The sequence below is a fragment of the Emys orbicularis genome, chromosome 24 (assembly GCF_028017835.1).
Source record: "Emys orbicularis isolate rEmyOrb1 chromosome 24, rEmyOrb1.hap1, whole genome shotgun sequence".
In the NCBI taxonomy this organism is placed as follows: Eukaryota; Metazoa; Chordata; order Testudines; family Emydidae; genus Emys; species Emys orbicularis.
The window spans coordinates 8724241-8751352 of record NC_088706.1 but is presented as its reverse complement, the minus strand read 5'-3'; the positions used below and the strand labels follow the sequence as shown (position 1 = coordinate 8751352).

The 27112-nt window shown below is 56.9% G+C and overlaps 1 protein-coding gene across 1 annotated transcript in view; it reads left to right on the top strand.

Moving 5' to 3' along the window:
- The first annotated feature begins 18257 nt into the window (after window positions 1-18257).
- Window positions 18258-27112, top strand: part of SEMA6B (semaphorin 6B) — a 31547-nt gene continuing 22692 nt past the window's right edge. The window contains exons 1-4 of the mRNA XM_065421934.1: window positions 18258-18363; window positions 19099-19228; window positions 26367-26427; window positions 26935-26997. Of these exons, the coding sequence (XP_065278006.1) occupies window positions 18258-18363; window positions 19099-19228; window positions 26367-26427; window positions 26935-26997 (360 nt within the window). The remainder of the gene's footprint in view (window positions 18364-19098; window positions 19229-26366; window positions 26428-26934; window positions 26998-27112) is intronic.

Genomic DNA, 27112 nt, shown 5'->3' with positions numbered 1-27112 from the left:
GCATTTGGGCAGCGCTCTGTGAGGTGCCCCCCGTGCGCACGTGTCCGCTTAGCTGGTGCCTTCTGCGTGTGCAGGGGAGATGCACTGTGCACGCGGGTCCCCCCTCGCGGGTGTGTCCTGTGTTTTGCAGGCGTGGTGCAGGTCTGTTGTGCGCACATTCCTGTACACGTGCGGCACGCCCCTTTCCGTGTGCAAAAAACTCCCCCGGCACCTTGCCAGGCTGCCTTAAGCCAGGCGGGAAATGAAGACTAGCGGAAGAATGGGGCCAGAGATGGAAGGAAGGATGTGGGGAGAAGTGATGCTGGGAAGGAAGGAGGGGGGAGGCGAGAGAGGAGGAGATGTAAGTGCGCACTAATTCCGAGCAGGAACTCTCGTTTGGGTAACGAGGAGTCTCAGGCAGCTAGTAAAAGGCTGCAGGTAAATGAAAAGGCGGTTGCAATTTCTCCTGGGGGGCCCATTGAGAGGGGCCAATAATTCAGCACAGGTGGCAAAAGCCGGGAATGGCCGCCCTGGGGGGAGACACTGAGCCTTTAATTATTGCAATTAAGTTGATAATGGCTTTTTTTTAAAATGGCCCAGGTAAAGAACTGGTCTCAGGGCTGGCGTGCTGGGGGAGTAGGTGGCTCTCCGGCTCGGACATGGCGGAGCTGCGGGGAACCAGCCCGGAACTCCAATTCTTTCCCACCCGTAGACGCTCCCATGGCCCGGCTGGGAGCCAGGAGGGACCCGCCGAGCAGGGGGCAGCCAGAGAAGCCACCCGGCAGCCAGCAAGTCAGGAGAGAGGGACAGACAGGGACCCTGCAGGGATAACAAGCCAGCGACATGGTCACGGGAGTGAGGCTTTGGTGGTGCAAGGCCATCTAACAGCGAAGGGTCGCCTTGTGGTTACGGCCCTGGGCTAGGAGTCAGGAGATCTGGGCTCAGTTCCCTGAGTGACCTTGGTCACATCACTTAGCCTCTGTTCCCCACTACAATGGGGCTAAGAATCCTTCCGCTCGTTGGTGATTCGTGCTGGGCGTCTCTGCAGCGCCCGAGTTTGGGCGGGGCCTCTCGGTGTGACTGCAAGCCAGGTAACGCCATCACTGGCCGTGCGGGTGGAAAGATGTAGCTGATGCGTGGCTGATTTGAGAATGGCCAGGTTGTCCGTGTGAGTGCATTGCATATAAAGGGGTCTGGGTGTGAGAGAGAGGGTGTGCCTGTTGTGTGGGTGAATGCATGTGTGTAGAAAGGTGTGTGTGGGGGGGTGTATGAGAGAATGGATGTGTGTGGTTGTTTTGGTTATACACCTGCATGTGTGTTTGGTGTGTGTGAGAGGAGGGCAGGGCAGAGGCTACATGTAGCCAGGTGCGGAAGAGACATTAAAGCTCTGCTCACCTGCTGTTGCGGTATCTCTATCAGCTCTGAAAGGTTTGGTGTCTTTCCCAGACTGCTGGGCCCCACTCTGAACTGGGGGAGAGGGCGGCTCCCTCTTGCCCTGGTCTCTGCGGGTGCCCTGCGAATCGTGCGCCAGGCAGTTAGACAACGCCAGTGAAAACGGGAGGGAGGGCAGTGGACGGACAGGCGAACGGGGGGCTTCTCGGCCCCTGCCCACCCCTCTCGTGACGGAGGGGCGGCCGGGCCCGATTTGAGCGGCCTTGTGACCATGCACACGGGCTCACGAGGCCACTTGCTCAGTGAGTGACGTTCTCTCGGTCGTGGGCAGATCAGCTCCGGCTGCGGCTCGCTTTGCCATCCCCGACAGAGCTGAGGAGAGAGCAGGGCCTGCTGCCTGGGATGGGATTTTACTGCAGGGACATGTCGGGGAGAGAATGTCACTGACGTGTATTTTTTCCCTTCTTTCGGTTTCTTTCCTTCCATCTCTCCTCCTCCGTATTAGAAGGCCGGGGCCCAAAGTATGTGTTTGCCCCGGGCTCGATGATGGGTTAACCCGGCCCTGTCTGTTCCTCTCCTTTGCTGATACACAGGGTTCCGGTGCCAGGTGATGGAGCGGGACATGACTTACACGACGGCACCAGAAATGGATACGTGCGGGGAGAGTACACCTGCCATTGCCCTCCCAAATGTGCGTGTGCACCTGGAATGCACTCACCATACACCCCCGTGCCCGGAGTACACTCACCAAAGTACACCAGAGTGCACACAATGCACCTGCCAGATACCACTGAAATACTTTCGTGTATGGAAGATGTCGATGAAGTGCACCTGTGCACAGACCGTTCATGTAAATCGCATGCCTGCGCGCACACGACGCCCACAAAATGCACAAGTTTGCCTGAGATGTACCCACAATACAGCCATAGACTGTGTGCGTCCACTGTCGAGAATACACCCACACGTGCTGTGTGCACAAAACACATGCACAGAGTGCACAAGCGTGCACAGGATATTAAACAGACACAGTAGATGAGTGTGCATCGAAAACCCAAATATACTAACTGAGCTCACAAGCGTGCATTGAGCACACCCACACGTTCCCTGAGTGTGCACTTGGTGCTTTTAAGCTGCACCCACAGAACGCACCCATGTGCCCCCCCAAATGTCTGAGTGTGCACAAACGCATCAGAGGACACCCACCCCTTGCACACTCACAGAGTATGGGTAAATGACCACGAGCACCACAAATCACAGGCCCACACATGCAAAGACAAACCGCAAGGCCGTGTGGGTCGGCTGATCTCAGTTATACTGGTGTAAATCCGGAGTAACTCACAGTACTGGACATGTGGCATTAACCAAAGTGCACTCTGGGCCTTTGGGTGCGCTGGAGCAGTGTCCACGCGGGGCGTTTGTGCATGGCAAGCTCGTGCGCTGTAGATTCATACCCTGCCTTGCCACACAATAACGATCCGGGTCGACAAGCCCTCAGTTAATGACTTCTAGGTTATTCCAGTTTTCAACTAGTGTGAGATCAGCATCCCTGAGTGTAGTGGGAGCCGCTCCCCGCAGGGCCTGTTCTCAGCAGCTGGTCAGCTAAGCTTGGGCGGGATCGATGCTGCAGACCCAGGCGTCTCTTTCATCCATCTCCTCCTGCCCCTGATAAGGCCGGTTAGAGAGTTTCTCCTCCACGCTGCAGATCTAATCTGCCGGAGGAGGAACTGGCTGCCTTACGGCTGATGGGACTCCCTGACAGATCGCTGAATAGCAGGGAGGTATCTGTCTGCCATCTCAGACCCTTCTAACAAGCTCATTAATTAAAGGCTGATTTCCCTGTCAACAGAACCCCCACTGCCCCACACACGCACCCCCGCCTTCCCTCCACCTCTCAGATCCCCCCGTCCCTCTGATTTAGAAATTAACCAAGCTGCCAGTCCCTGATTCGGCAAGCAGCCGAGTGTGGCGTTCCTGTCAGGCTTTCCAAAAGCGGAGGGGGTGGTGAGCTAAGAGACCGATGCCTGGGTGACTTTCAAGCCAAGGCGTCTATTTCGAGGCGGCTCCGTCCCCCAGCCCTTCATGCTCATGGCTATGTTCGTTCCCCGGCGCCTTGCAATTGCAAGCCCCCAGCTCCGCGCTGGTTCTGTTTATTCACACACCTACCTGTGTTTACCCTCCCTGGCTCCAGGGCACGTGCCAAGCCTGGCTCTCTTCTGGTTGGATCTCGTGTGCTGAGCAGGGTGGCGATGGCGTCTGGCTTTGGGTCTGGAGGCCTCTGAGCAAAACCTCTCCCCTGGGAGCCCGTGCTGATCTCAGTGCTAGGGAGGGCCCCGTGCTGCAGGCAGTGGGGTGGCTGGCTCGGTAGGGGGTGCTCTGCCCTGTGAGTCAGTGCTGACCCCAGTGCTAGGGGGCGCTGTGCTGCACGGAGCGGGCGGAGTCATTGGGCAATAAGTCTCCAGTCCCTAGTGAGGATGTGCCTCGTGTCATTCAGTCTCTCTCTCTCTCACACACACACACATGCAGTTACACATCTGCACTCGCACGCACAGTCACACCTTCCCGCGTGGTTACAGCTCTGGTCTCTGAGCGCCTCTCTAGGGAGGAAGGAGAGGTTTGGGGTTAAGGAGACCTGGGCTTGATTCCTAGCTCAGCCACCCATTTGCTGGATCACCCTGGGCAAGTCACTTAACCTCCTTGTACCTCAGTTCCCATCTGTAACATGGGCTCAGCCATCCTTCCTTTGTCTGAGCTCTTCTCTCTCCCTATGTGTGTGCACAGCAGCTGGCAGGGGTGCCCTGATCTTGGCTAGGGGCTGTTGGAGCAACCGTAACCCCCGCCCCTCCCACCCACGGGAACGTCTGGGGCGAGGGGAGATGCCGTGGGAGTGCCAGTCCGGATCCCATGGCGGAGGAGACGAGAGGAGGCTCTAAGCAGGGTGGGCGTCTCGCTCACGCAACCTGCGTTGCTCACGTGCCTGGGGAAAGCTGGCAACGGGGTGTCTTGAAATCCCTCTGCCCAGCGCTTTGTGTGACGTGACTACTGGGGGCCAGCTGAGAGCGGCACAGCTCCATTTCCACAGGTCACCCAACAGCCGTCAGAGGGGAGCAAAGTTCCCCTGGGGCTGGGCAGGGACCAGTGACCAAAGCTGCCTCGCCATGACCCAGAGCCATCCTGCCCCCTGCACCTATCGAAAGTGCCCTGCCTGGGCAGATCAGGCTCTGGGCCTCCAGGGATGGCCAAGCCGTGGTGAGCTGAGAGCAATTGCCCCAGCCGAGAGAGACCCACGTGTGTACCCCCTGGGGAGGGCAGGTTTGGGCAGGAACCTGCCCCCTCTCCATGCACGGCTCTCCAGGGGCCTCCCTCCATTGCAGGAACCTTCCTTTGCAATGTCAATTTCACACACACACACCCTCTAGTCTGGAATTCCAGCCGGCTGTACTGAGCATGTGTGTGTGTGTGTGTGTGTGTGTGTGTGTGTAAAGGATAGCACTACCTGTCAGGTACTAAAGGGGGTGGATCAGACGTGAGAGGGAAGAGGGAACTGGAGAAGGAGTGACTCATTGCTAGTGGGTTGCGTTATGTAAGGGGGCAGCGGGGGCTGTGTGGAAGGTGTGGGGTGCTTTGCGTGTGATGTGTTATGTGAGGCATGAAGGGTGTTTGTGTCCATTTGAATTGTGTGTGTGTGTGTGTTGCATGAGGCTAAATGAGGCATGGGTGTTGTGTTATGGGAGGAATTAAGTCATGTGTGGGTGTTTGTGTTGTTTCGGACGGAGTGTGTGTGTGGTGTATGAGGCATGGGCGTTGTGTTATGTTTTTGTGGGTGTATCGAGTGGGGTGTGTTGTGGGAGGGTTGTGTATATTGGGTTGTGAGGGTTGAGTATGTATTGGGCTGGAATGGGGGTTATGTATATTGGGCCAGGGTGGGATTCTAGGGGGCTGTGTGTATTGGGTTGTGGAGGGGGGTTGTGTGTATGTTGGGCTGGGGGTGGGGAGGTTGTGTGTACTCGGGTGGGGTGTTGTGGGGTGTACATGTTGAGCTGAGGTGTGTAGGGGGTGAGTGTTGCGTTGTGTGTGTTGGCCTGGGGGGGGGTTGTGTTCCCTAGAAGGCTGTTTGCCCCAGCGAGACCCCTCTCTGGGTGCTGATGCACCCCTGGGTGTGCATGACCCCATCTCCCCAGTGCAGGTGCTTGGCCGGGGGGGGGGGGGGGGCGACTGGCTGTGTCTGATCCGAGCCCCCTCCCCCATTGCACAGGGAGAACAAAGGATCAGGGCCCCGGGGCCAACGCTCCCTTCATCTCCTCAGCTCCTTTCTTCCCCGGGTGCTTCGAAATCCATCCGCTTCCCTCGCTCCCGAACCGCAGCTGCTAATGAGCCGCGCGGCCTGTTTGCCAAGCCGATTTCAAAGGGGCGGCGCAGGGAGAGGAGTCTGGTAAAGACACGGGGAAGAGATGCCGCCAGCCATTAGTGCCGAGACCCAGCGCTTTCCTGGACCTCCCTGCCCCCTTTGGCTGCTCCAAGGGGCTGGGTAGATTTGCAGAGCGTCTTTCCCAGGAGTGTGTGAGACAGTGTGTGTGGGGGGGGGGAGGGGTCCATGTGCAAATGTGAGCAGGAGTGCACATGCTGTGTGCACCTGGGAGTGGGTGTGCGAGTGTGCATGAGAATGTGTGAGTTTGTGCACGTGAATGTAAGAGTGGGGGGGGGCATGTAGGTGTGTGCACGCAATTGTGAAATGTGCATAATTGTAGGGGCACATCTGTGACGGTGTGTGCATTTGTGCAAATGTGTGTATGAGAGAAAGTGCTTGTGCATGAACATGCATGTCAGTGCAGGTATACATGGGTGAGTGTGTGAGAGAATATGCGTGTGTGGGGTGCAAATGTGTGTGAGCGAGAGTTTATGTTCATGCATGTGAATGTGCACGTTTGTGTATGTGTGTGTGTGTGTGCCTACATGCATGAGTGTGAGCGTGTGAGCAGGGAAGTGTGTGAGCGTGTGTGTGAGCCCGCCTGCACTCACAGCAGCACACCGACATGATGGGCAGCTGACACCAGCACTGCTTCAATAGCTGCTTTAATGATGAAGAGCATCTTTCAAACAGGCAGCAGCTCTGCTCCACCTTGCTCTGAGCCGGCAGGTGCCTTCCCCTGCGGAGACTGTCCCCGAGCTCCTGCCACTCGTGCTTCGGCAGGGCGTTGCTCCCACTTGCTCAACTCTTTTCTTGTGACTGCCCCGCCTCCCAAAGCAGCCCCCATCAAGGAGCCTCGGTGCTCACGCCCCACGGGCTGGGCAGAGCCAGACACACCGGTGGGGCAGTGATCTGAGCAGAGGGCTGGGCGCCAGGCGGTCCTGAGTTCTAAACCCTGAAACTCCCCCTTCCGGGCGTGAGAGGGGAATTCAGCCTCTCCAGCTTCTTTGGATCTTGGCCTCCCGGCTAACAGGAGGAGGGATAGCTCAGTGGTTTGAGCATTGGCCTGCTAAACCTAGGGTTGTGAGTCCAATCCTTGAGGGGGTCACTTAGGGATCTGGCAGAGGCGTAGCGAGCGCCCTCCGTACCCTCTGACCGGAGGGGGCCCCGCAAGGAAGGGGGCCCCTAAAAGTGGCAAAATAAATACCGCATTCCAGTTTCTGCATTGTAAGGGGCCCCGCCCGGACATATGTTCGGAGGGGGCCACGTTCTTTGTTGCTACAGCCCTGGGATCTGGGGCAAAATCAGTACTTTGGTCCTGCTAGTGAAGGCAGGCGGCTGGACTCGATGACCTTTCGAGGTCCCTTCCAGCTCTATGAGATAGGTATATCTTCCCCATCAACAGCTTGCCCGATGACAGAGGCTGCTGGGTACTGTACAGAAACAGAGAACATAGTGGACCACAAGCTAAATATGAGGCAACAGTGTAACACTGGTGCAAAAAAATCAAACATCATTGTGGGATGTATTAGCAGGAGTGTTGTAAGCAAGACACGAGAAGTCATTCTTCTGCTCTACTCTGCACTGATAAGGCCTCAGCTGGAGTATTGTGTCCGGTTCTGGGTGCCACATTTCAGGAATGATGTGGACAAATTGGAGAAAGTCCAGAGAAGAGCAACAAAAATGATGAAAGGTCTAGAAAACATGACCTATGAGGGAAGATTTGAGAAGAGAAGAGGGGACATGATAATAGTTTTCAAATACATAAAAGGTTGTTACAAGGCGGAGGGAGAAAAATTGTTCTTCTTAACCTCTGAGGATAGGACAAGAAGCAATGCGAGGTTTAGGCTGGACATTAGGAAAAACTTCCTAACTGTCAGAGTGGTGAAGCACTGGAATAAATTGCCTAGGGAGGTTGTGGAATCTCCGTCATTGGAGATTTTTAAGAGCAGGTTGGACAAACACCTGTCAGTGATGGTCTAGATAATACGTAGTCCTGCCCTGAGTTCAGGATACTGGACTAGATGACCTCTCGAGGTCCCTTCCAGTCCTATGATTCTATTAAAAGCAGATGGGGCCTGCTAGATACCAGACTGAGAACAGCTACACACTCCAAGCAGCCACCAGATACCACTGGCATTCACGCCCAGGGTGGGTTTGAACTGGTGACCCAGGGACAAAAGGCTCCATAGCCCCCAGAAGCAGTGGGAAAAGGCTGAAATTTTCCCAGATCCAGATGTTTGCTATTTGAGCATCACGTGGAAACAATCATGAGCTGGCAAGGGCGCAACGCTTTGGCACAGAGTTATTTCTGGGGCAGCTTTTGTATTTCTACAGATGCCATCCATCTTGCACCATTAAAAAGCTACACGTTTTCACTAGTTTTTTATCATCATCAGAACAATAAGGCCTGGGAAACATCCGTCTGAAATCTCTTTACATTCCCCAATTCTCATTTTGTTTCTTCTTCCACTTTGCTGGTTTGTTATGGTAGGGTTGCTCCTAAATTCTGGGCCCTGCATCCTGGTTTATTGTTATGGAATAGCTCAAGGAAAGCTGCCCTCTGCATCCTGTTGCTTGGAAGATCTATCTTCTGAGTCCTAGTTTACCATTGTCAGGCTGCACAGAGCAGATGGGCTCTGCTTTGTTATCGCAGAATTGCTTATGATGTCCAGGCACCTGTCAGTTATTATTTTTTTTTTTTTATGGAAATTTTTTTTTAAAAGAGCAGCTGACGCTGTTTCTTTGAGGGGAAAAAAATCACATCCTGAATTGCACGGAATTTGCAAAGAGACAGAAGATGAAAACAAGGCAGGTCAGACCTGGTGCCAGGCAATTCTTTTTAAGTTGTTACTTAAACTTTGAGATGCGGTCGTGATAACAAAGGGGGAAATAATTGGCATGCAAATGAAGCGCCATATTTTTTATTTCTCGGCGAGCTGCGTTGTGAATTCCACCGGGGATTCATTCACATGGTTTTATGTTTAAAGTCAACCCTGGATCCTTTGGAGAATAATTCCGTTTCTTTTACAGCCCTGGGTACATCAAAATGGTCTTTACAAATATACCGCACCGTGTCACCCTCCATCTGACGGCTCGTAATTCCCCCTTTGTAAAACATTAAAGAGGATCGGCAATTTGAAACGAAAGCCCAGCAGCCTGAGGGAAATGAATCTGATCCTCTAGAGTGCTTGTGGACTCAGATGGCCCCTGCGACTAGTATCTGAGCACCTCACAATGTATTCATCATGTGACATAGGGCGGTGTTATCCCCATGTTACACAAGGGAAACTGAGGCACAGTGGGGGACTATCAGCTTTAGGCCAGGCCCCAGTGGCTTTGCTACTTCCACCCTGCAGGGTAGTTGAGTAGGGGGAACAGGTCACCATCCAACATATACTGACCCATACCCATTCCCAGAGGGGCATGCCAGCTCTGATTCAATGCAGCCGTAAGGGCTTCAAGAGTGGAGAATGGGCAGGGCTGGCATTTAAAACCCCACAGCAAGCCAACATACCATGAGTGACTTGCCCAAAGTCACAGAGACAGCCTGTGGCAGAGCAGGGACTTGAACTCAGGTTTCCCTAGTCCTGGGAGGTGCCCTACCTACTGGACCACCTTCCCGTCCCGTGAGTATTACAGGGGAAACATCCTGATGCTGAGCTGAAGGAGGCTATAGGCTCATCTCCCCAAGGGAAGGGCTGGGAACCCCATTGCACAGGAAAGGAAAAAGAAGGGCTCAGGATTTTCGAAAGCAACTAGTGATTTTGGGTGCCCAGCTTCAAAGCCCATAAAGGGGCCGGATTTTCAGAGGGGCAGATGCTCAGCACGGTCTAAAAACCTCCTTTTGAAGTGTCTGGCATTGGATGAGCGGCACAGGAAAAGCTGGGCCAGAGTGATCAAAGAAAAGATCTTTTTAACACGGCGCCCAGTTGGCCTCCGCAAGATCCCATTCCAGCCAGGAGCTTAGCGGAATTCCAACACGGGGACTGAACTTTTATAGAGGTGGGGAGACCATCCAGAGTTACGAGAGTAACGCATAAAAAATGAAGACGTAAGAGTATTCGAAAGGATATAAACCTTTCTGCTCCAACCTCTAACGAATGGGATAAGGAGAATTTCCCCTAGATTATCCCATAACTGCCTCCTACAGGGTTCTCACACCTTCCCTGAAACAGCTGCTCCTGGTCATATTCGACACAGGATTCAGGAATAGAAGGTCTCTGGGGCTGACCCGGTCTGGCAGTTCCTATAAGCACAGACTGGAGGCAGCAGGCCTGCCCTGGCTAGTGTGGTTGCGTGTGTCTCTGTGATATCATCCCATACAGCGACTGTCCCAAATGATACCAGACTAATCGGCAGGGGCAAGGGACTAGGAAATCGAAATGTTCTATTAATCACAATGATCTCATAAATAATATTCATAATCAGCCCATCTGTCCCTCCCCTCTCGGGTCATTCCTAGTGCCTGGGGGCGGCGAGGTTGGGAGCCCAGCGTGCTGCTTGTTAGGAGCCGGCAGGCTCTTTTCGGGAGGTGAGTGGCCAGATCTGGCTTTGCTTAGCACATCCCAGCTGGGAAGCCGCCCGTCTCGCGAGGGGGATGAAATATCGACTCGGCGTTCAGTTGGCTGATTGCCCGGAGTCCTGTATTAGAGACCCCTTGGTGAGAAAAGGTGGCTTTTAATTTCTAATTACGCCGGTCCCTTCTCGCTGCCTGTCATAGGCGCCCGTATCATTAACGGCCCCCTCGTGGCAGGGGAGGAGGGCTCGGGGCACCCGTTGGACAGTCGGGAAGACAATGGAGGAGGAGGGGAAGGCAGGGAGGTGGGAGTGAAGGGAAGGGCGGCTGTTAACAGCAGAGGAGGTGCTCGGGTGACAGGGCGCAGCGCAAGGTGGCCTGCGTGCAGATCTCCACGTGAGGGAGGATGCTGGTGCTGGGCAGTAACAAAAGTGCCAGAATTAGCTCTTGGTGCTGGAGGTTGCAAGGGTTGGGATATAGCAGAGGGCCCGGGACCCATGCGTGTCTCCTGGCTGGAGACTCCCAGGGGCTGGGATATAGCAAAGGGGATGCACCCATCGTCGCGTCTCATCACGGGAGGATCCCGTCCCAGGTGCTGTGAAGCAGTGAAGTCTCCGGGTTACGGGATCTGGGGCAGGGAGTGTTGCCTGTGCTCTGACCTGCTCTTCACGGCTCTTGGTCTGCATGCTGCAGCCGGGGGAATGTGCCCCCTCCCTAACCAAGCCCAGCCAGGTCTTACCCCTGTGCTGACTAGCCTGGTTCTATGGGCTCCAGCGGACAGAGATTCTCATCGCTGATAGGAACTCTTGGGGCAGGCTGGGAAACTGGTTTCCGCTCCCTTTCTTCCTAGTCTCTGTGTCATGTTGGTTTCCCCCATCAAAATCTTCCTCCCACCGGAGTCGTCAGATCTCAGCCCTGGCCCCAGACTCCCCAAGATGGACTTGGCTGAAAGTCACTGATGTCTGTGCTAACAAGTTCTGTTCTATGCTGTGTTCCTGTCGAATAATAACCCTTTTGTTGTACCCAGGCCCGACGAGGTGGGGGGGGGAAAGCCGGTACAAATTACCGGGGCCCGGCTTCCCCTGCTTCCCCCACCTCTCGTCAGCCCTGTTTAGCCAGTCTGCCCTTGCTGGGGGGCCCGAAAAAAAATTTTCACCGGGACCCAAACCCACTCTCGGCGGCCCTGGTTGTACCGGCTGGCTGAGAGTTGCGTCTGCCTGCGGAGTTGGGGTGCACGTCTGCCTGCGGAGTTGGGGTGCCCAGGCGGACTCGCTGCAGGAAGTGCATGGTGTGGATGCAGCCTGTGTCTAAGCAAGTGCCTTCTGCTGTGTTAGAGGCGTCCCAAAGACAGGGCCGGGGGCGGTGCATCTGTCCACCCCTAAAATCCCTCTGCCCAATGTCCCATTGCAGTTTGAGCTGCAAGAACTTTCTAGGTGGGTCCCGTCTCCCCCCCCGCACACACACTCCTGCATCCTCTTTCTCCCCCCAGGGAAGGGCTGCGGGGGGCGGGGGGGTCACAGCATGGTATTTCAGGGGCTGGTGTGCAATTTCACCCTTGATGGCTTCTTCTGCATAGGACACAGGGGGGGAGAAGGCGTTTTGATTTAACCGGAGTCTCAGCTCGCTGGTTACATGAAATTGACTAATCAATTAAATTCTTGCTTACTTGTTAATTACAGCAACTGGACAGCAGCCAAGGGCCCTGGGTTCAGTTCCTTCCGCTTCCCCCGTACCCTGAGTTCGGGGCACCCCTAGACTTGCCTGGTGAAATTGCTCTTGCTTCCAGACCGCTGCAGCCAGCTGGCGGAATGGCTCCGACGGGACCCCGAGGGAGCCTTTCTCCCCCAGGAGGTTCGGCTCTTGCAGAGGGGAATGAAGCGGGGGGAGCTAAGCCGTCTGTTTCAGACTCCAGAGTATTTCAATTGATTTTCCAACACTCTGTACATCCCGATCTGATTGCATTTCAGACAAGAAACAAGCGCAAAGCACCTGAGTGCTGAGCTATCTTTGGGTTATAATGAGAAAATATCACTCACTGGCTTCCTTGCTCCCGCTGATCCGAAAGGCAGCAGGACTGCTGGATGAGGAAGGAAGGATGATCCGGTTGTTGGCACACTAGCCTAGGATTTGGAGACCCGGCTTCACATCCCTGCTCTGCCACAGACTTCCTCTGTGGCTTTGGGCAAGTCACTTAGCCTCTCTGTGCTTCCGTTCCCCATCTGTAACAAAGGGCTAGGGGTGTTGAAAGGATAAAAGCATTAAAGATTGTGAGGTGCTCAGAAGTTACTGTAATGGGGCCGGATATATACCTTCGATAAAGAAAATCAGACAGGGCTGTGGGGAACTTCCAGGAGATTCCCAGTGGAGAAACTCAGCCAACGTTTGTCCAAATGTATCAGGAACGTTTGTTGTTTTCCATTGCACCTCTGATCCTCTTTAGATCAGCCCTTAACATATTTGAAGACTGTTCTCAGCTCCCTCCTCAGTTTTCTGTTCTCAAGACTAAACACGCCCAGTGTTTTCAACCTTTCCTCTTCAGCAAGCACAGTTGTGGGACACAGTTGTGGAGTACCTGTGTGAGTGGCTGTCTTCCCATTGGCTTAAAAGGCCCTGGAAAAGATAAAAGATGATAGGCACAATGTTGCAACCAGCAGTGTAACCTGCACCTGTATTTAATCACCTTGAGTGAGAAAAGAGAGCAGCGGCTTTTGGAAGCTGCTTTGATCTTTGCCACCTCGGGACTTCTCGTCTAGGTTTAATAAAAGATTTTGTTCGGGAAATCCAAGCTGCTGCTTCTTCGATACACACGGCTTGGTGTGTCCCTTCCTGCCTCCTTTTCAGAGGGCCGGATTCTCCATAGCGCTCTCAGTTGTGACACTCAACTGTGACAGATTTGGGGCTGGGCTCTTTAGGAACTCAGGGGGGTTATGTTGGGTGCTCATCCCCCCCACCCATCAGATGCTTGGTTCAGGGGCCACATGACCATGACCCAAGCCGTCTCCGTGGAAAGCAGTCACAGGTCCCCCCATAAAGGCTAATGTCTCTTGTCCGTCTAAATTGAGGAGCATGAGTTTCGCCTGCAGTAGGCATTAAGCTGCAGCTCAGAACCAGTTGGCAATTCATCTGGAACGCCGAGATTGTGCTGGAATGAACTGGGGAGAGGGGGGTGTAAGCCAGCAAGGCTGAGCGCCTCCATGGGCCATGTTGGCCCTCTAATCAACCCGGCCTCAGGGGCAGGGGCAGTTCCAGGGATCCCCCCACCCCCCGCCACCGGAGTGATGGGAAGTGGGGGCTTCATTCTTGCTTCTTTACCTGCTCTCTCTCTCTCTCTCTCTTCATCCCTCCCTGTATTTTTCTCTCCATCTTTTTTAAACTCTCCATAAATATGTTTATTAACCCCCTACATTAGCTCGTAATTTCTGAGTTGCATTAGTTACTAAATGATGCCGTAAGAGTGAGCAATGGAACTGGTTGCTGCGGTGAAAGCAGTGAGCAGTTCCGGTGGGTCGGGCGATCAGTGTCAGAAGCAGGTAGTCAGGCAGGGGCAGTGTTTCCGAGGGGCCAGAGGGGTTTTGTAACGTGTGGGTCCTCGGCTGTGCTGCAAGCGTGTTGGGATGCAGGGTTTCGGCTTGGGTCCCTCGAAGTTACATCACACCAAGATTGCAAGGGACGGGGTTTTATTGTCCCTGCGGGAGGCTGGTGGGGAAAGCTGAGAATGTACAAAACTTGAAGGCATTTTCCTGTGTGTGTGTGTGTGTTGAGAGGGTGATGTGTGTGTAAAGGGTGCAGAGAGTGGTGTGTGTAGAGGAGGCAGTGTATGTGAATGGCACACGTGTGTGTTGATGTGTAGAGAGTGGGGGGGGGGTATAGAAGGAGTGGATAGTGTGTAGGGAGTGGGGAGGGGGGTGTCTGTGTGCCCAGAGAGGGGTGTGTGTCTCTGTGTGGGTAGCCAGTTTGTATGCGGTGGGCCGTGTGTGTGGACATGGAGGGGCTGGGGTGCGTGTGTGTCAGTGAGGGCAGGTGTAGGGGCAGAGGGGGTGTATAGATTTCACTTTCCCATCACCCCACCCCACTTACCTGCCATGGGGCAAACCCACGCCCTCTTCACCACCTGGATGCTGTGCTGTTGGGACCCTTAGACCTTTCCATTCCCTCTCCCTCCCTCACCCAGTTCATCTCTCCAGCCTCCCATCCCCTGCATCCCCGTCCTTCTTCCCCATCCCCTGGGGAAGCAGCAACACGAACTGCCACGGTCCACGCTCACCTCTCCCTCCGGGCGCCACACGCTCAGCGGGACCCAGGAGGCCTGGTGACTGCGAGGCCGGTGGCACGGCCTGGTCTTTACGAGCCCATGGGAGCTCAGGGGTCGCACCTAGCCAGTTTAGTAGTCAGAGCACCGGGGCAGCATGAGGAGCCCGTTCTCTGTTGGGGAGAGGATCTCGCGGCCCAGGGGCCATCCCATCCGCAGCCCAGTGGATGCCCAAGAGCCTCTTCCTCCGCAGCTGCCTCTGTCTCTCCGTCTGCCCGTGCTGCTCGCCTTTCCTCTGTCGCCCTGGAGCAAAAACCGAGCGCCTGATGGCCCACGCTAGGCCGTGCCTTGGCAGGGCCGTCGTCTGGAACGTGGCCCGCACGCCGCCCGGGCTAGGCAGCTCTGGATAGTTACACTCAGCAAGGATGCGGCCACATCTGCCTGGTGTGTGTGTGTGCGCGCGCACGCACCCTTACATACCTATCTGGCCTGTGGTGTGCGGTGTGTGTACGGGAGTGGAGCGTGCAGGGGTTGTGTTTGTGCAATGCTTGTCTCTTGGATTGGTGGTGTGGCTGTGTGTCAGCAGTGCCAGTGTGTATCTTTGTGGCGGGGTGTGGGTGTTGTTCTGTCTGTACAATGCCTGTCGCTTTATGCTGGGGGGGACGAGGGTGCACTGTTTGACTGATGCGAGTTATTATGTATTATCCCACTGCGCTCAGCGTTGTACAAACACAGAACAAAAAGACAGCTCCTGCCCCAGTCTCAGACAAGAGACAACAGGGACAGACAGACAGACGGGCAAACGCAAGGAAACTGTGATACAATACAGGTCAGCAAGATGGACGGTTGTCCCAGCCGCTGAACCGCTGTCTAGTTTTGTGTAGGCCTCAGGGCCAAGGAAGGTTTGGTGGCGGGATTGAAAGGATTTTGTGGATGTTTACAGGGAGCGTGAGGGGCAGCAGGAGCGAAAGCACAAAGGGGCTTGTCTGGAGATGTACTGAGTGGGCCGATCAGAGGCCGGAGTCAACATCTCGACACTGAATAAGGGCTGATGGGTCGGTGGGGCCAGGTGCTGAAGACAAGCAGCTTGTGTCTGATGTGAAGGGGACGCAAAGAAAGCGGTGGCCTGGTCAGAGCCACGGGCGAGGAGGAGGATCTTCGCAGCAGCATTGTGAAAGGAGCGGAGCGGGGCAAGATCGCATGTGTCGAGGCCAGAGAGAAGAATGGCGCAGCGGGCGAGATGATGAGAGGCTGGACGAGGGGTTCGGCTGCATGGATGGATGAGAAAGGCCAGATCTCAGAGGTCGACCACGGAAGGAATCTTCCCCATTAGCCCCACCCTGGGTGGGAGCCCCTAGAGGGAGGACTGGATCCAAGATGACACCCCGGTTACGGGCCTGAGGGACCGGCAGGACGGCAGTGTGGGCCACAGTGATTGAGAAAGGAGATGTGGGGAGGGCTTGTGTCTACACAGCGGGGTGTGTTTTGTGCGTTTGGGGTGTCTTGTGTGGTGTGCGCTGCTGGCGGTGCAAGATGTTGTGTCTCTGCAGTGGGTTGTGTCTGTGGTGTAGTGTTCATGTTGTGCTGGGCTCTATGCAGTGGGTTGTGTTGGGGTGTTTTGCTGGGGTCTGCGCAGTGAGTTGTGTCCAGGGGGGTTATGCTGGGGTCTGAGCAGAGGGTTGTGTCCAGGGGGGTTGTGCTGGGGTCTGAGCAGTGGGTTGTGTCGGGGGTGTTGTGCCGTGGTCTGGGCAGAGGGTTGTGTCTGGGGGTGTTGTGCTGGGGTCTGGGCAGTGGGTTGTTGGGTGGGTTGTGCTGGGGTCTGGGCAGTGGGTTGTCGGGAGGGTTGTGCTGGGCTCTGGGCAGTGGGTTGTGTCGGGGGGGGGTTGTGCTGGGGTCTGGGCAGAGGGTTATGTTGCGGGGGGGGGGGATGCGTGGCTGTCCCCGTGCACTCCCCATCTCTGTCACTCACCTACATGTCGATTTGTGCCACTGAAGTGTTGAGCAAAATCTAAAATGACCCCTGCTCAGTACCTGGGTGGGAAAACACTGGGGCCTTGGCCACCCAGCCAGAGCATCCCCCTGAACCCCCAAACCCAGGGAGACCCTCCCGCGACACTGGGGAGCACAGGGAGGGGGGAGGCAGGGGCAGCTCTTTCGAGCCACCTGCCCGGGGTTCACATTCCCTGGTGCTGGCTTACCCGTCGCTCCGGATTCCTTGTGCTCAGTCCCTGGGCTTGGGGGACACACTCATGCCCATGGGGGTGCCTGGTGCTCAGGGGAGGAGGTACTGATGTGCCACAGGGCTGAGAGCCCAGATCTGGAGGAACTAGCAGCCTTCACTGCATGATCAGGGATGTGGGGGGCAGAGGGGAAGGCCCCCAGGGCAGTCCGGTCCATGCGGTCTCTGCAAAATCAAATTCTCCTGTTTTCTATGGCCCTCCTCGGAGCCCATCAGACCTGAGAGAAAGGGCTGGGGAGACCGTCCGGAGGAGAGGGCTGGGGGCAGAGCAGGGGGTTGGATGACAGAGGAGCGGGGGAGAGAGGGAAGGGGGAAGTGGAGGAGAGGGAAGGAAAGCGAGAGATGGGGGGTGGACAGAGGGGGCTGAGCAGGACATGGAAAAAAACAGCTTTTCCCAGCATATTTGGGATTCTTTCGTCTGGGAATGACCCACTTTCCTTCACCCTTCAAAGAAACAATCCCCTCCCAGCCAGGGCCTCCTCCATAGGCAAAAGACAGCTGCTTTTGGCCCCCCGCCCAGTAGCCTCTGCCCCAAGCCCCCTCAGCCCAAGCGGTGTGCCAGGGAGCCTGTGCCCTGGTCTGGGATCAAGGGCCCCTGGGAAGAGCAGTGAGTTTCCCAGCCAGGCCTCCCCGTGCCCCACCCTCAGTGAGGAGGGGTGGCAGCCGGCCTCAGGCAGCGCTGGGTTCCCCCAGGGATGGGACGCTGCTCAGCTGCTGCCAAGCGGGGTGCCCGGCAGCGGGTCCGGTACTTTGGGAGCACAGGAGTCCGGGTTCTTTCCCTGCTGCCTCTGGGAACGACCATGGGCAGTTGCAGCCCTGGGACAACAGTTCCCAGTCACCACCATTTTGGCACAGCAGCATTGCACAAAGGGGGAAACTGAGGCACAGAGGGGGTGGGACTTGCCTGGGGTCGCACCAGGAGTCAGTGGCAGAACCGGGAACAGAACCCAGGAGTCCTGGCTCCCAAGAGCCCCTTGCTCTAACCACGAGATCACTCCCCTGCCAGAGTTGGGGCTAAAACCCCAGGGGCCCCAGCCCCACGCCGCCTTCCCCTATCCTGGCCACACAGGCAGGAGCCGAGAGCTGGGTGCGGAAGGGCTCCTCCAACAGTAATGGAGCCGAGTGGGGGTGGGGGAGTGTCTGCCTGACTCCCCCTAACCCCCTCCCCACTGGCCCCCTGGGCAGGGGGAAACCCGAGCCGTGCCCCCTCCCCACCCCCCATTGCGGGCCGTGATGGTGCCAAACAGCTGCTTTCGTTAGCGCCTTTGAAACTGGAACGGCCGGACATTCCCTCCCCGTCCCCTTCTCGCCTTTTGGGGGCAGGGGGGTGGGGGTGGGGGGCGGGGGGTTGGTTTTCTCTGCCTGCCCCCTGCTGGCTGCTGACCACCACTGCGCCCCCTCCCCCTGCCTCTCACACTCCTGTCTCTCCTTGTGCCCCCGCAGGTGTGAAGGGCGCCCGTCCCTCCCGGAGACCATGACTTTGCCCTGCGATCTGCTCATCCTGCTGCTGCTGCTGGAGGGGGCGGCCGACGCCGTGTTCCCCGAAGAGCCCGGGCCCATTAGCGTGGCCCCCGGAGACTGTAAGTGAGGGACTGTGGAAGTGAGGGGGGCCAGGCAAGGAAGAGCTGGGGGTGGGGCACAGTCTGGTGCTAAGCCAACTTTACAATGCGGGTTCCTGGGGGGACGAAAGGGGAGGCGTTCGCTCGCCAATCCGCCCCAGCCCCGGTTTCACGTTGAATATTGGGTCCCAGGGGAGCACAGGGACAGGACGCTGACAGAACAGGGGGCTGCACTGGGGTGCAGGTGGTAGCTGCTTTGGGATCAGGGGGTGGCTGCAGGGAGGTCAGGCAGATAGAGCAGGTGGCCCTGGCGTGATACTGGAGGGGTGGGGCACTGGCATGCCAGGGGGCCCGTCCTGCTGAGCAGGGAAGAACTGCATCAGTGGAGCGGGAGAGGGGCATTCTGTGCAGGGCGTCTCGGCATGTGGCATGGCAGATACATTGGCATGCGAATGGGGGTTGCTTTGCAGGTCATTGGCAGAGCTAGGGGCGGTAGGAGGCTATTCCAAGCCAAAGATGGGGGGTGTCTACAGGTCGGGATTGAGGGGCATCGGCAGGGCCGGGGGCAGAACCTCGCTCCTGACCAATCAAACCGATTTGATGGGAGAGAACCCCCGGCTCAGCTGGGGCTGCAGAACTCAGCTCACCTGTGGCCTGGGCGGGATTGGAGCAGCGGGGCCGGGGGCCGGGGGCGGGAGGGCAGAGCGGGGGTGCTGTTGAAGAGGGGAGCTAGCAGGTGCCGCTGTCCCCTGGCAGATGTGAAGCACTACTCGGTGTTCGTGGGCAGCGGGCTGAGCCATTTCTCCAGCCTGGACGGCAGCAGGGCAGAGCGACTCAACATCCAGCGCATGTTGAAGGTCAACAGGACTCTGTACATCGGCGACAGGTAACACACCCTGCTCAGGACTGGGCACCCCTCTCTAATGGGGCCCCATGCCCCAGAGATCTCTGGGCACCCCCTCCCCAAGATACAAGGCACAAGATGCAGAGAAGAGAAGAGTTCCGGGGAGCCAGGGCAAGAAATGGGGGAAGGAGGAGAGGGATCTGGGGGGGTGAAAGAGGATTGGGGGGGTCAGGGGAGCAGGAGGAGATTTGGGTGCAGATGGGATTAGGGGGCTGGGGGGAGAAGTGGGGGCAGGAGATCTCCATGCTCCCAGCTGTCCTTTCTGCTTCCTCCTCCTCCTTTCCTGCAGGCTGACCTGGTGGAGGGGCAGGGGAAGACCCGGAGGATCAGGAGGCCAGGCCAGGGGGGAGGGGACGGGACAGGTGTGTGGGGGGTGCACTCCGCAGCCTGAGTCCCAAACAGGCAGAACCTGGGGAGGTGCACCCAGGTGCGCCATAGCAACCTGCAGCCTACGGGAAGGGAGGGGGAGAGAGGATGCTGGTGAGAGTGGAGGATGGGCTGAGGTCCCCCAGAGATGGGGTCCAGCCCCCCATGTGGTAATGGAGATGGGGATGCAGTGCTCCATTGACGCCAATGCCCCCCCCCCCCGTGAGTCATTAATGGCCTCTGCTGTCTGGCCCTCCAACAAGGGGCGCCCCGATTGTTGGTTCTGACCTGCTGTCCCCTGTCTTCTCCCCTCACAGAGAGGACCCCAAAACCTGCATCTCACACACCGCACCACGTGACTCCCCTCCCCTCACATGGGGCCCCCCATGAGTCGCACAGCTCTGTGACCCCGCCCTTCACACGGGGACCCCCATTTGTGTCTCACGGCTCTGTGACCCCTCCCTTCACAGGGGGACCCCAATACATGGCTCACAGCTCTGTGACCCCTCCCCTCACAGGGGGACCCCAATATGTGGCTCACAGCTCTGTGACCCCCTCCTCACAGGGGGACCCCAATTCGTGGCTCACTGTTCTGTGACCCCTCCCTTGTAAAGGCCGAAAGCCAGTTCTGAGCATATAACTTTATCTATTATGGCTGCATCATGACTTTGGACTAGGCTTTCCATCTCAGTGGCTGGTTAATGAAACACACAACTATCATTTGTAAACACAGCGGCAGATCTGCAATTCTGGGCTTTGTGTGTTGGCTAGATGAACACGATTTGTTGGGGAAAAGTCAACATGGTTTTTGTAAAGGGAAATCATGCCTCACCGTGACTAAGGGGGGATATGATGGAGGTCTATAAAATCATGTCTGGTGTGGAGAAAGTAGATGAGGAAGTATTATTTACGCCTTCTCATAACACAAGAACTAGGGGTCACCAAATGAAATTAATAGGCAGCCGGTTTAAAACAAACAAAAGGAAGTATTTCATCACCCAACGCACAGTCAACCTGTGGAACTCTTTGCCAGAGGATGTTGTGAAGGCCAAGACTATAACAGGGTTCAAAAAAGAACTAGATAAGTTCATGGAGGATAGGTCCATCAATGGCAATTAGCCAGGATGGGCAGGGATGGCGTCCCTAGCCTCTGTTTGCCAGAAGCTGGGAATGGGCGACAGGGGCTGGATCACGGGGAGGAATAGCTTGGTGGTTTGAGCATTGGCCTGCTAAACCCAGGGTTGTGAGTTCAATCCTTGAGGGGGCCACTTAGGGATCTGGGGCAAAATTAGTACTTGGTCCTGCTAGTGAAGGCAGGGGATTGGACTCAATGATCTTTCAGGGTCCCTTCCAGTTCTATGAGATAGGTATATCTCCATATTATTATATTATATTCCCTGTTCTGTTCATTCCCTCTGGGGCACCTGGCACTGGTCACTGTCGGAAGACAGGACACTGGGCTAGATGGACCATTGGTCTGACCCAGTCTGGCCGATCTTATGGTAGAAACACAGCGTCCCTGCTTCACCTGAGCCATCCCGATGGGAGAGAGCAGATGACCGTGATCACTGCATTAGTGATGGTAGCACCCAGACTCCTGGCCACAGGTCTCCGTGTAAAGAGAGACCATATCCCCGGACTGCCAGTGACCCACCGCCTTTGCTAGCCAGGCTCACCCTTCAGCCCTGCAGAGCCGTGGCGGCCCTGTCTGAGCCCTGGTCAGGAGGCTCCCTCATACAACTGCCGCTGCAGCTGTCCGCTTGGTCGGCAGTGGGGTCTGGGACTGACTGGGCCCTGGAGGCTGATGTCTCCGAGGCAGGGTTGTGGCCCATTGGCCAGGCAGTTAGTGGAGGGGAATCTTGCCCTGCTGCTGCCCAGGCTGCACCCGCTCTGGATAAACAGAGATCTAGTCGCCGGGGCACTCAGTCATTGCAGCAAACGCAACACACGGAGATCTAGAATGCAGCCTGTGGTCCCAGCATGCACTGCTCCACCTAGACCTGAGCAGGAGATGTGAGCCCAAGTCTACAGGTCCCAGCATGCAATGCTCCGCCTAGACCTGAGTGGGTGCTGTGAGCCCCAGAATCTGCAGATCCCAGCATGCAATATTCTGCCTCGGCTTGTGGAGGAGATGTGGGCTGTAGAAGACTACAGGTCCCAGCATGCAGTGCTCCATCTAGAGCTGAGTGGCTTTCTGCTCAGATTGAGCAATGCATGCTGGGAACTGTAGTTTCTGTAGGCTGCATCTGTGTTAAAAAAGAAGGAGGGCTACATCATGCTCCACTAAAGTAGACAGCCCTGGGGCCCTGCCCAGCATATTCCCAGCACAGCCCTTAGCTGGGCAACGTTTGGGCCCCCCCTGCTGGCCGGTGCCGAGAGGGAATGTTTTCCTGGCACTGTTGTCAGGGGGCTTTGTGCTGGGCCCGCCAGCCCAGGAGCATTAGAACACAGATTAATATAAATGCGTATTTAACTTGTTCATTCATTAGCCCAAATGTATCGGTTTTTGCCATCCCAGTTTAATTGAGATGAATAAAAACAGATCTGGCCACTCGGAGCATAAATTACCCACTCCCAGATCGGCTCCATGAATCATAATTTTGCCTCAGCACTTAGGCAGCGAACTTTTCACATCCAAGGCTGCCACGTAACTGCACCGATTATGGTGGAAACCAGCCCCATAAATCAGCATAAAAAGCCAGATTGAGAAACAAATGGCCAGCGAGAGCCGCGAGATTTCCCCCAGAGCCGGGTCAGGCAGCAGGGCTGGAGCAATGGAGTTGCCATGCGCTTGGGATACTGTGGATGCAGGGCCCAAGAATCATTCACTTCATCCCATCATAGAATCTCAGGGTTGGAAGGGCCCTCAGGAGGTCATCTTGTCCAGCCCCCTGCTCAAAGCAGGACCAATCCCCAACTAAACCATCCCAGCCAGGGCTTTGTCAAGCCTGACCTTAAAAACCTCTAAGGAAGGAGATTCCACCACCTCCCTAGGGAACCCATTCCAGTGCTTCACCACCCTCCTAGTGAAAAAGTTTTTCCTAATATCCAACGTAAACCTCCCCCACTGCAACTTGAGACCATTACTCCTTGTTCTGTCATCTGCTACCACTGAGAACAGTCTAGATCCATCCTCTTTGGAACCCCCTTTCAGGTAGTTGAAAGCAGCTATGAAATCCTGCCTCATTCTTCTCTTCTGCAGACTAAATAATCCCAGTTCCCTCAGCCTCTCCTCGTAAATCACTCCACACCCTTCACTTCCTCACCCTTGTGTCCCACCCTGACACCAAGTGGCAGGACCTACTTCCACCCACGTAGGGTGGGGAGCCCCGGTGGGCCAGCCCGTGCTCCACCCTGGTCCCACGGCCTGCTGGGGATATTAGTTGGTGGCTCCTTCGCAGAGCTGTGAGCACGGGTGTGTACCACCTCCCCCGACACCTGCCCCTTCCACGGCAAGAGGGAGACCCTGGTGGGCATTTACATCGAGGGCGCCAGGTTGCAGTCCCTCTTCTGGCTCTTCCAGAACCTCCTCCTCCTCCGGTTTAGCTGCACTTTCCCCTGCAACTCCTGATTTATCACACCCCGTCCGTGGCCCCACGAAGTCGCGAGACCCCCATCGTCAGCCTCCTCCTGACGCTGGTCAAGGTGGCCGTCCACCCTACCAGGAGGAGGAAGTTGGATGGGGGGGAGCGGGGACTCTGCGACAGCGGAGCCTATTTCTGATCCTCCCTCAAGTCACGTCTCCGGGCGGAGTTCCTCTTGGCCGTGTCCCCTGGCTCTCTGGCCGCCTTCGAGGAGCAGTGGGTGCTGTCCGGGATTCTCTGATCGGTGTCCCCCGGTGTCTATCCCTGTCACTTTCATTCCCGTCCCTGATGTTTCATGTCATGTCCCTTGGAATGATTTGATTACTGGTTCTGGTGGCTCCTCCCCTTAGGCTGTGGGGGCGGTGCTGTTAGATGTGGGCGGGCTTCTGCCCATCCCCAGTGATTCAATAGGTCAGTGGTCCCCAACCTTTTCTGTCGGGCGGGCGCCAAACAACTAGCCGACGAGGACCGTGGCCGCCGGAGAAGCAGCCACCGAAATGCCGCCGTGAAGCGGCAACGTCAAGAGGCATCGCCGCCGTGAAGGAGCGTCATGAAGAGGCGTTGCCGCCGAAATGCCGCCGAAATTCGGCGGGATTTCGGCGGTAGCGCTTCTTGATGTTGACGCATTTCGGCTGCTGCTTGTCCGGCGGCCAGTAGGCGGGCGCACATGGATGTCCCGGCGGGCACCATGGCGCCCGCGGGCACCGCGTTGGGGACCCCTGCAATAGGTGCTATAATAGCCCCTCACCCACCCCACCATTAAGTGGCCATGCCCTGATTTGTCACCCAGACCCCATCTCCTAGGAGACCCCCAGTGTGCGTGACTCGCCCCTGTTCTCTCCATAGGCGCCTTGTCTGGCACTGGGGCGGGGGGGGCAGTTCGGCAGTGAGCAGGGGATGATACAGCTTCCTCAGAGAAGGATTTTGCGGCCACCAGCTCCACATCCCTGATGGGGCTGAGCAGAGTGACCCGGGGGCATCTCTCCTCCCCGCGGCTCGCAGGCCTCTGCCTCTAATGAGGACAAGGCTCTGCTCCTTTGCCAGAGCCCCGGGAGACAGCAATTAGGGGGAAGTTTCCTGGAGGTTCATTAATGCACCATCACTTGTAATTGATGCAGGAGCCAGTCAGGTGGGGGAAAGGGGGGGGCACCGTGAACCAGCTGTGGGCGGGATGGGGAGGAGTGGAAGGGGTCCAGGGACCGGCTGGGTGCTGGAAGGGGCCGGCATGCAAGATGGGAGAGGGGCCCGAGGGCAGGAAAGGGGGCAGGGACCAGTGGCGGGATGGGGGCATTTGGGAAGTGTATAGTAGCCAGTGGGGGAAAGGGGGAGGGAGCTGGGGGGAAAGGTCCCAGGAAGGCATCTCTTTAAAATAGCCGTCGGCCGCGGTCCTTAGCTCCAGGGGGGAAGGCTTGGGACACAGGGCTCCCCCTCTCCCCACCCCACTGGGACCCCTCCTCCCTTCCCTGGTGAAGACCCCCGCTCCCCATGGGGATCCCCCCTCCTGTCCCCGGAGAGGAACCCGGGGCAGTTCAGCCACCCCCCAGCCGCACAGAACGTGCGGCTGGGGGGAGGGTTTGTCACGGTGACAGATGGGCGTAGCGTCGCCCACGTCGATGGCAGACGCGTGTCAGTCAGAACGCACTGGCAGGTGGCGGGGGAGGCCGGGGAGCCTCAGGCGGCCGGCGCTCTGGCAGTGCAGAAGTAGCACCCATCCCTCCGCCCTGCTCTGATCACCTTCCTCTCACCCGCTGCTGGCTGTGCCCAGCCTCGTGCGCCCAGCCTTGGGTCCCCCCTGCCTCTCCGTGCCCTCTGCAAAGACAGCGCTGGCCGTGGGGACGCGGCATTGCTTGGGCATACAGCCCCCTGTGCTAGTGCCCAGCTCTGCTGCTGACCGCCTAGAGCCTGCGTGGGGCACATGGCTGGCCCGCTCGGAGAGCTGCGGGCATCCCTGCCTGCTGCCCTGGGATGAGTCTGGGACACAGTGCCTGCTGGGGCTGGCGGAACGAGCCCTGCGCTCCTCCAGATCCCGCGGCCTCTTTCCCGTCATGGACACCACGTGCCCCACAGTCGGAGCGGCCAGTGGAGTGCTTGGGAAAAGCTTCCCATGCCAGACGGGGAAAATGCCCTCAACTCGCCAGGGAACCAGCCTGCCCCACCCACCAGGCCCGGCTCTTACACCCATGTGTGGGTGTGGGGGGGTGTCAGGGGGTGGGGGAGGAAGGGGTGGTGTTTGGGGAGCTTTTTGTTTGGGGAGTTGGAGTTGTTTAGGAATGTGTGTGTGTGTCTGTGTTAGGACAGTCCTAGAGATTGTCATGTGTTGGGGGGTGGTATTTGTGTTTGAGAGGTGGGTTATGAGTGGGTGACTGCTGGTGACTTGTTTGTTGCTTGTGTTTTATGAATGGGTAGGTTCACGGAGGGGGTTGGGAATGAATTGGGGTGCATACGAGGGAGGTTTCATGGGGGTAATTCAGGGATGTGTGTTATGAGTGGGTAGGTTCGTGGGGGGGTTGGGAATGAATTGGGGTGCATACGAGGGAGGTTTCGTGGGGGTGATTCAGGGATGTGTTATGAGTGGGTAGGTTTGTGGGGGGGGTTGGGAATGAATTGGGGTGCATACGAGGGAGGTTTCGTGGGGGTGATTCAGGGATGTGTTATGAGTGGGTAGGTTCATAGGGGGGATTGGGAATGAATTGGGGTGCATACGGGGGAGATTTTGGGGGGTGATTCAGGGATGTGTGTTATGAGTGGGTAGGTTCATAGGGGGGATTGGGAATGAATTGGGGTGCATACGGGGGAGGTTTTGGGGGGTGATTCAGGGATGTGTGTTATGAGTGGGTAGGTTCGTGGGGGGGGTTGGGAATGAATTGGGGTGCATACGGGGGAGGTTTTGAGGGGTGATTCAGGGATGTGTGTTATGAGTGGGTAGGTTGGTAGGGGGGATTGGGAATGAATTGGGGTGCATACGGGGGAGGTTTCGAGGGGGTGATTCAGGGATGTGTTATGAGTGGGTAGGTTGGTAGGGAGAGGTTGGAGATGTTTTGAGGGATGTGTGATGGGGGCTGGCAGTGTGGGTTGGGGAGTGTTTTGTGTGGGTTGTGTAGGGCTGTATATAACATTCACCCCCATGGCCAGCATTCTCTAAGGCGCCTGCCTCCCTTCTCTCCCACCAGGGATAACCTGTACCGGGTGAGCCTGGAGCCTGCCACAGCCAGCGAGATGCGCTACCAGCGGGTGAGTGCCGGGCCTTTGCAGCACTGCAGGTCTCTCCCAGGCACTGCTAACCCCGGGGGCCCGGCTCCCCATGCCTCCGCCAGGGACCAGCCTCACTTATTCACGGGCTCAGAGCGAAGCCGCTGCCTTCAAGTGGGAGCCTGAGCGCGGGATCTCTCCAGGCAGCTCCAGGAGCAGGTCACACAGTCCCAAGGGCTCCTAGCAATTAGAAGCCCTGGGCAGGTGTCCAAGGTACAGACGTCAGCCCAGCCCCTCAGGCCACCACTGGCACGCAGGGGGCAGCATGCCCGGGCCGGTCTCTTCCCTCTGTGCATAGAGATGCTCATGCAGCTCCCAGTAATGCGCCAAATGCAGGGAGCTAAGACCCAGCCAACTCATCTCGCTGATGGCTATGGCGGGATGGGGCTAACTCGGTGCAGGGGGAGCAGCTGCAGCTACGGCTGGAGGAAATCTGGACCTTTCGCTCACCTGAGTTTGACTTGAGTTCCTTGTTACTTTTATACCCAGAAATTGACGTGGGGGTCGAACCCACACGACATCAGCATCTGCCGGATGAAGGGGAAGCACGAGGTAAGGGTGCGGCCCGCCCCGCTGCCTGGCCTGCAGGGGCGGGGGCTGGGGGGGAAGTGGTGTATCCCCTGCACATTGCCCCAGCTCTCTGCCCCCCACTCCTCTCAGGCTAGGA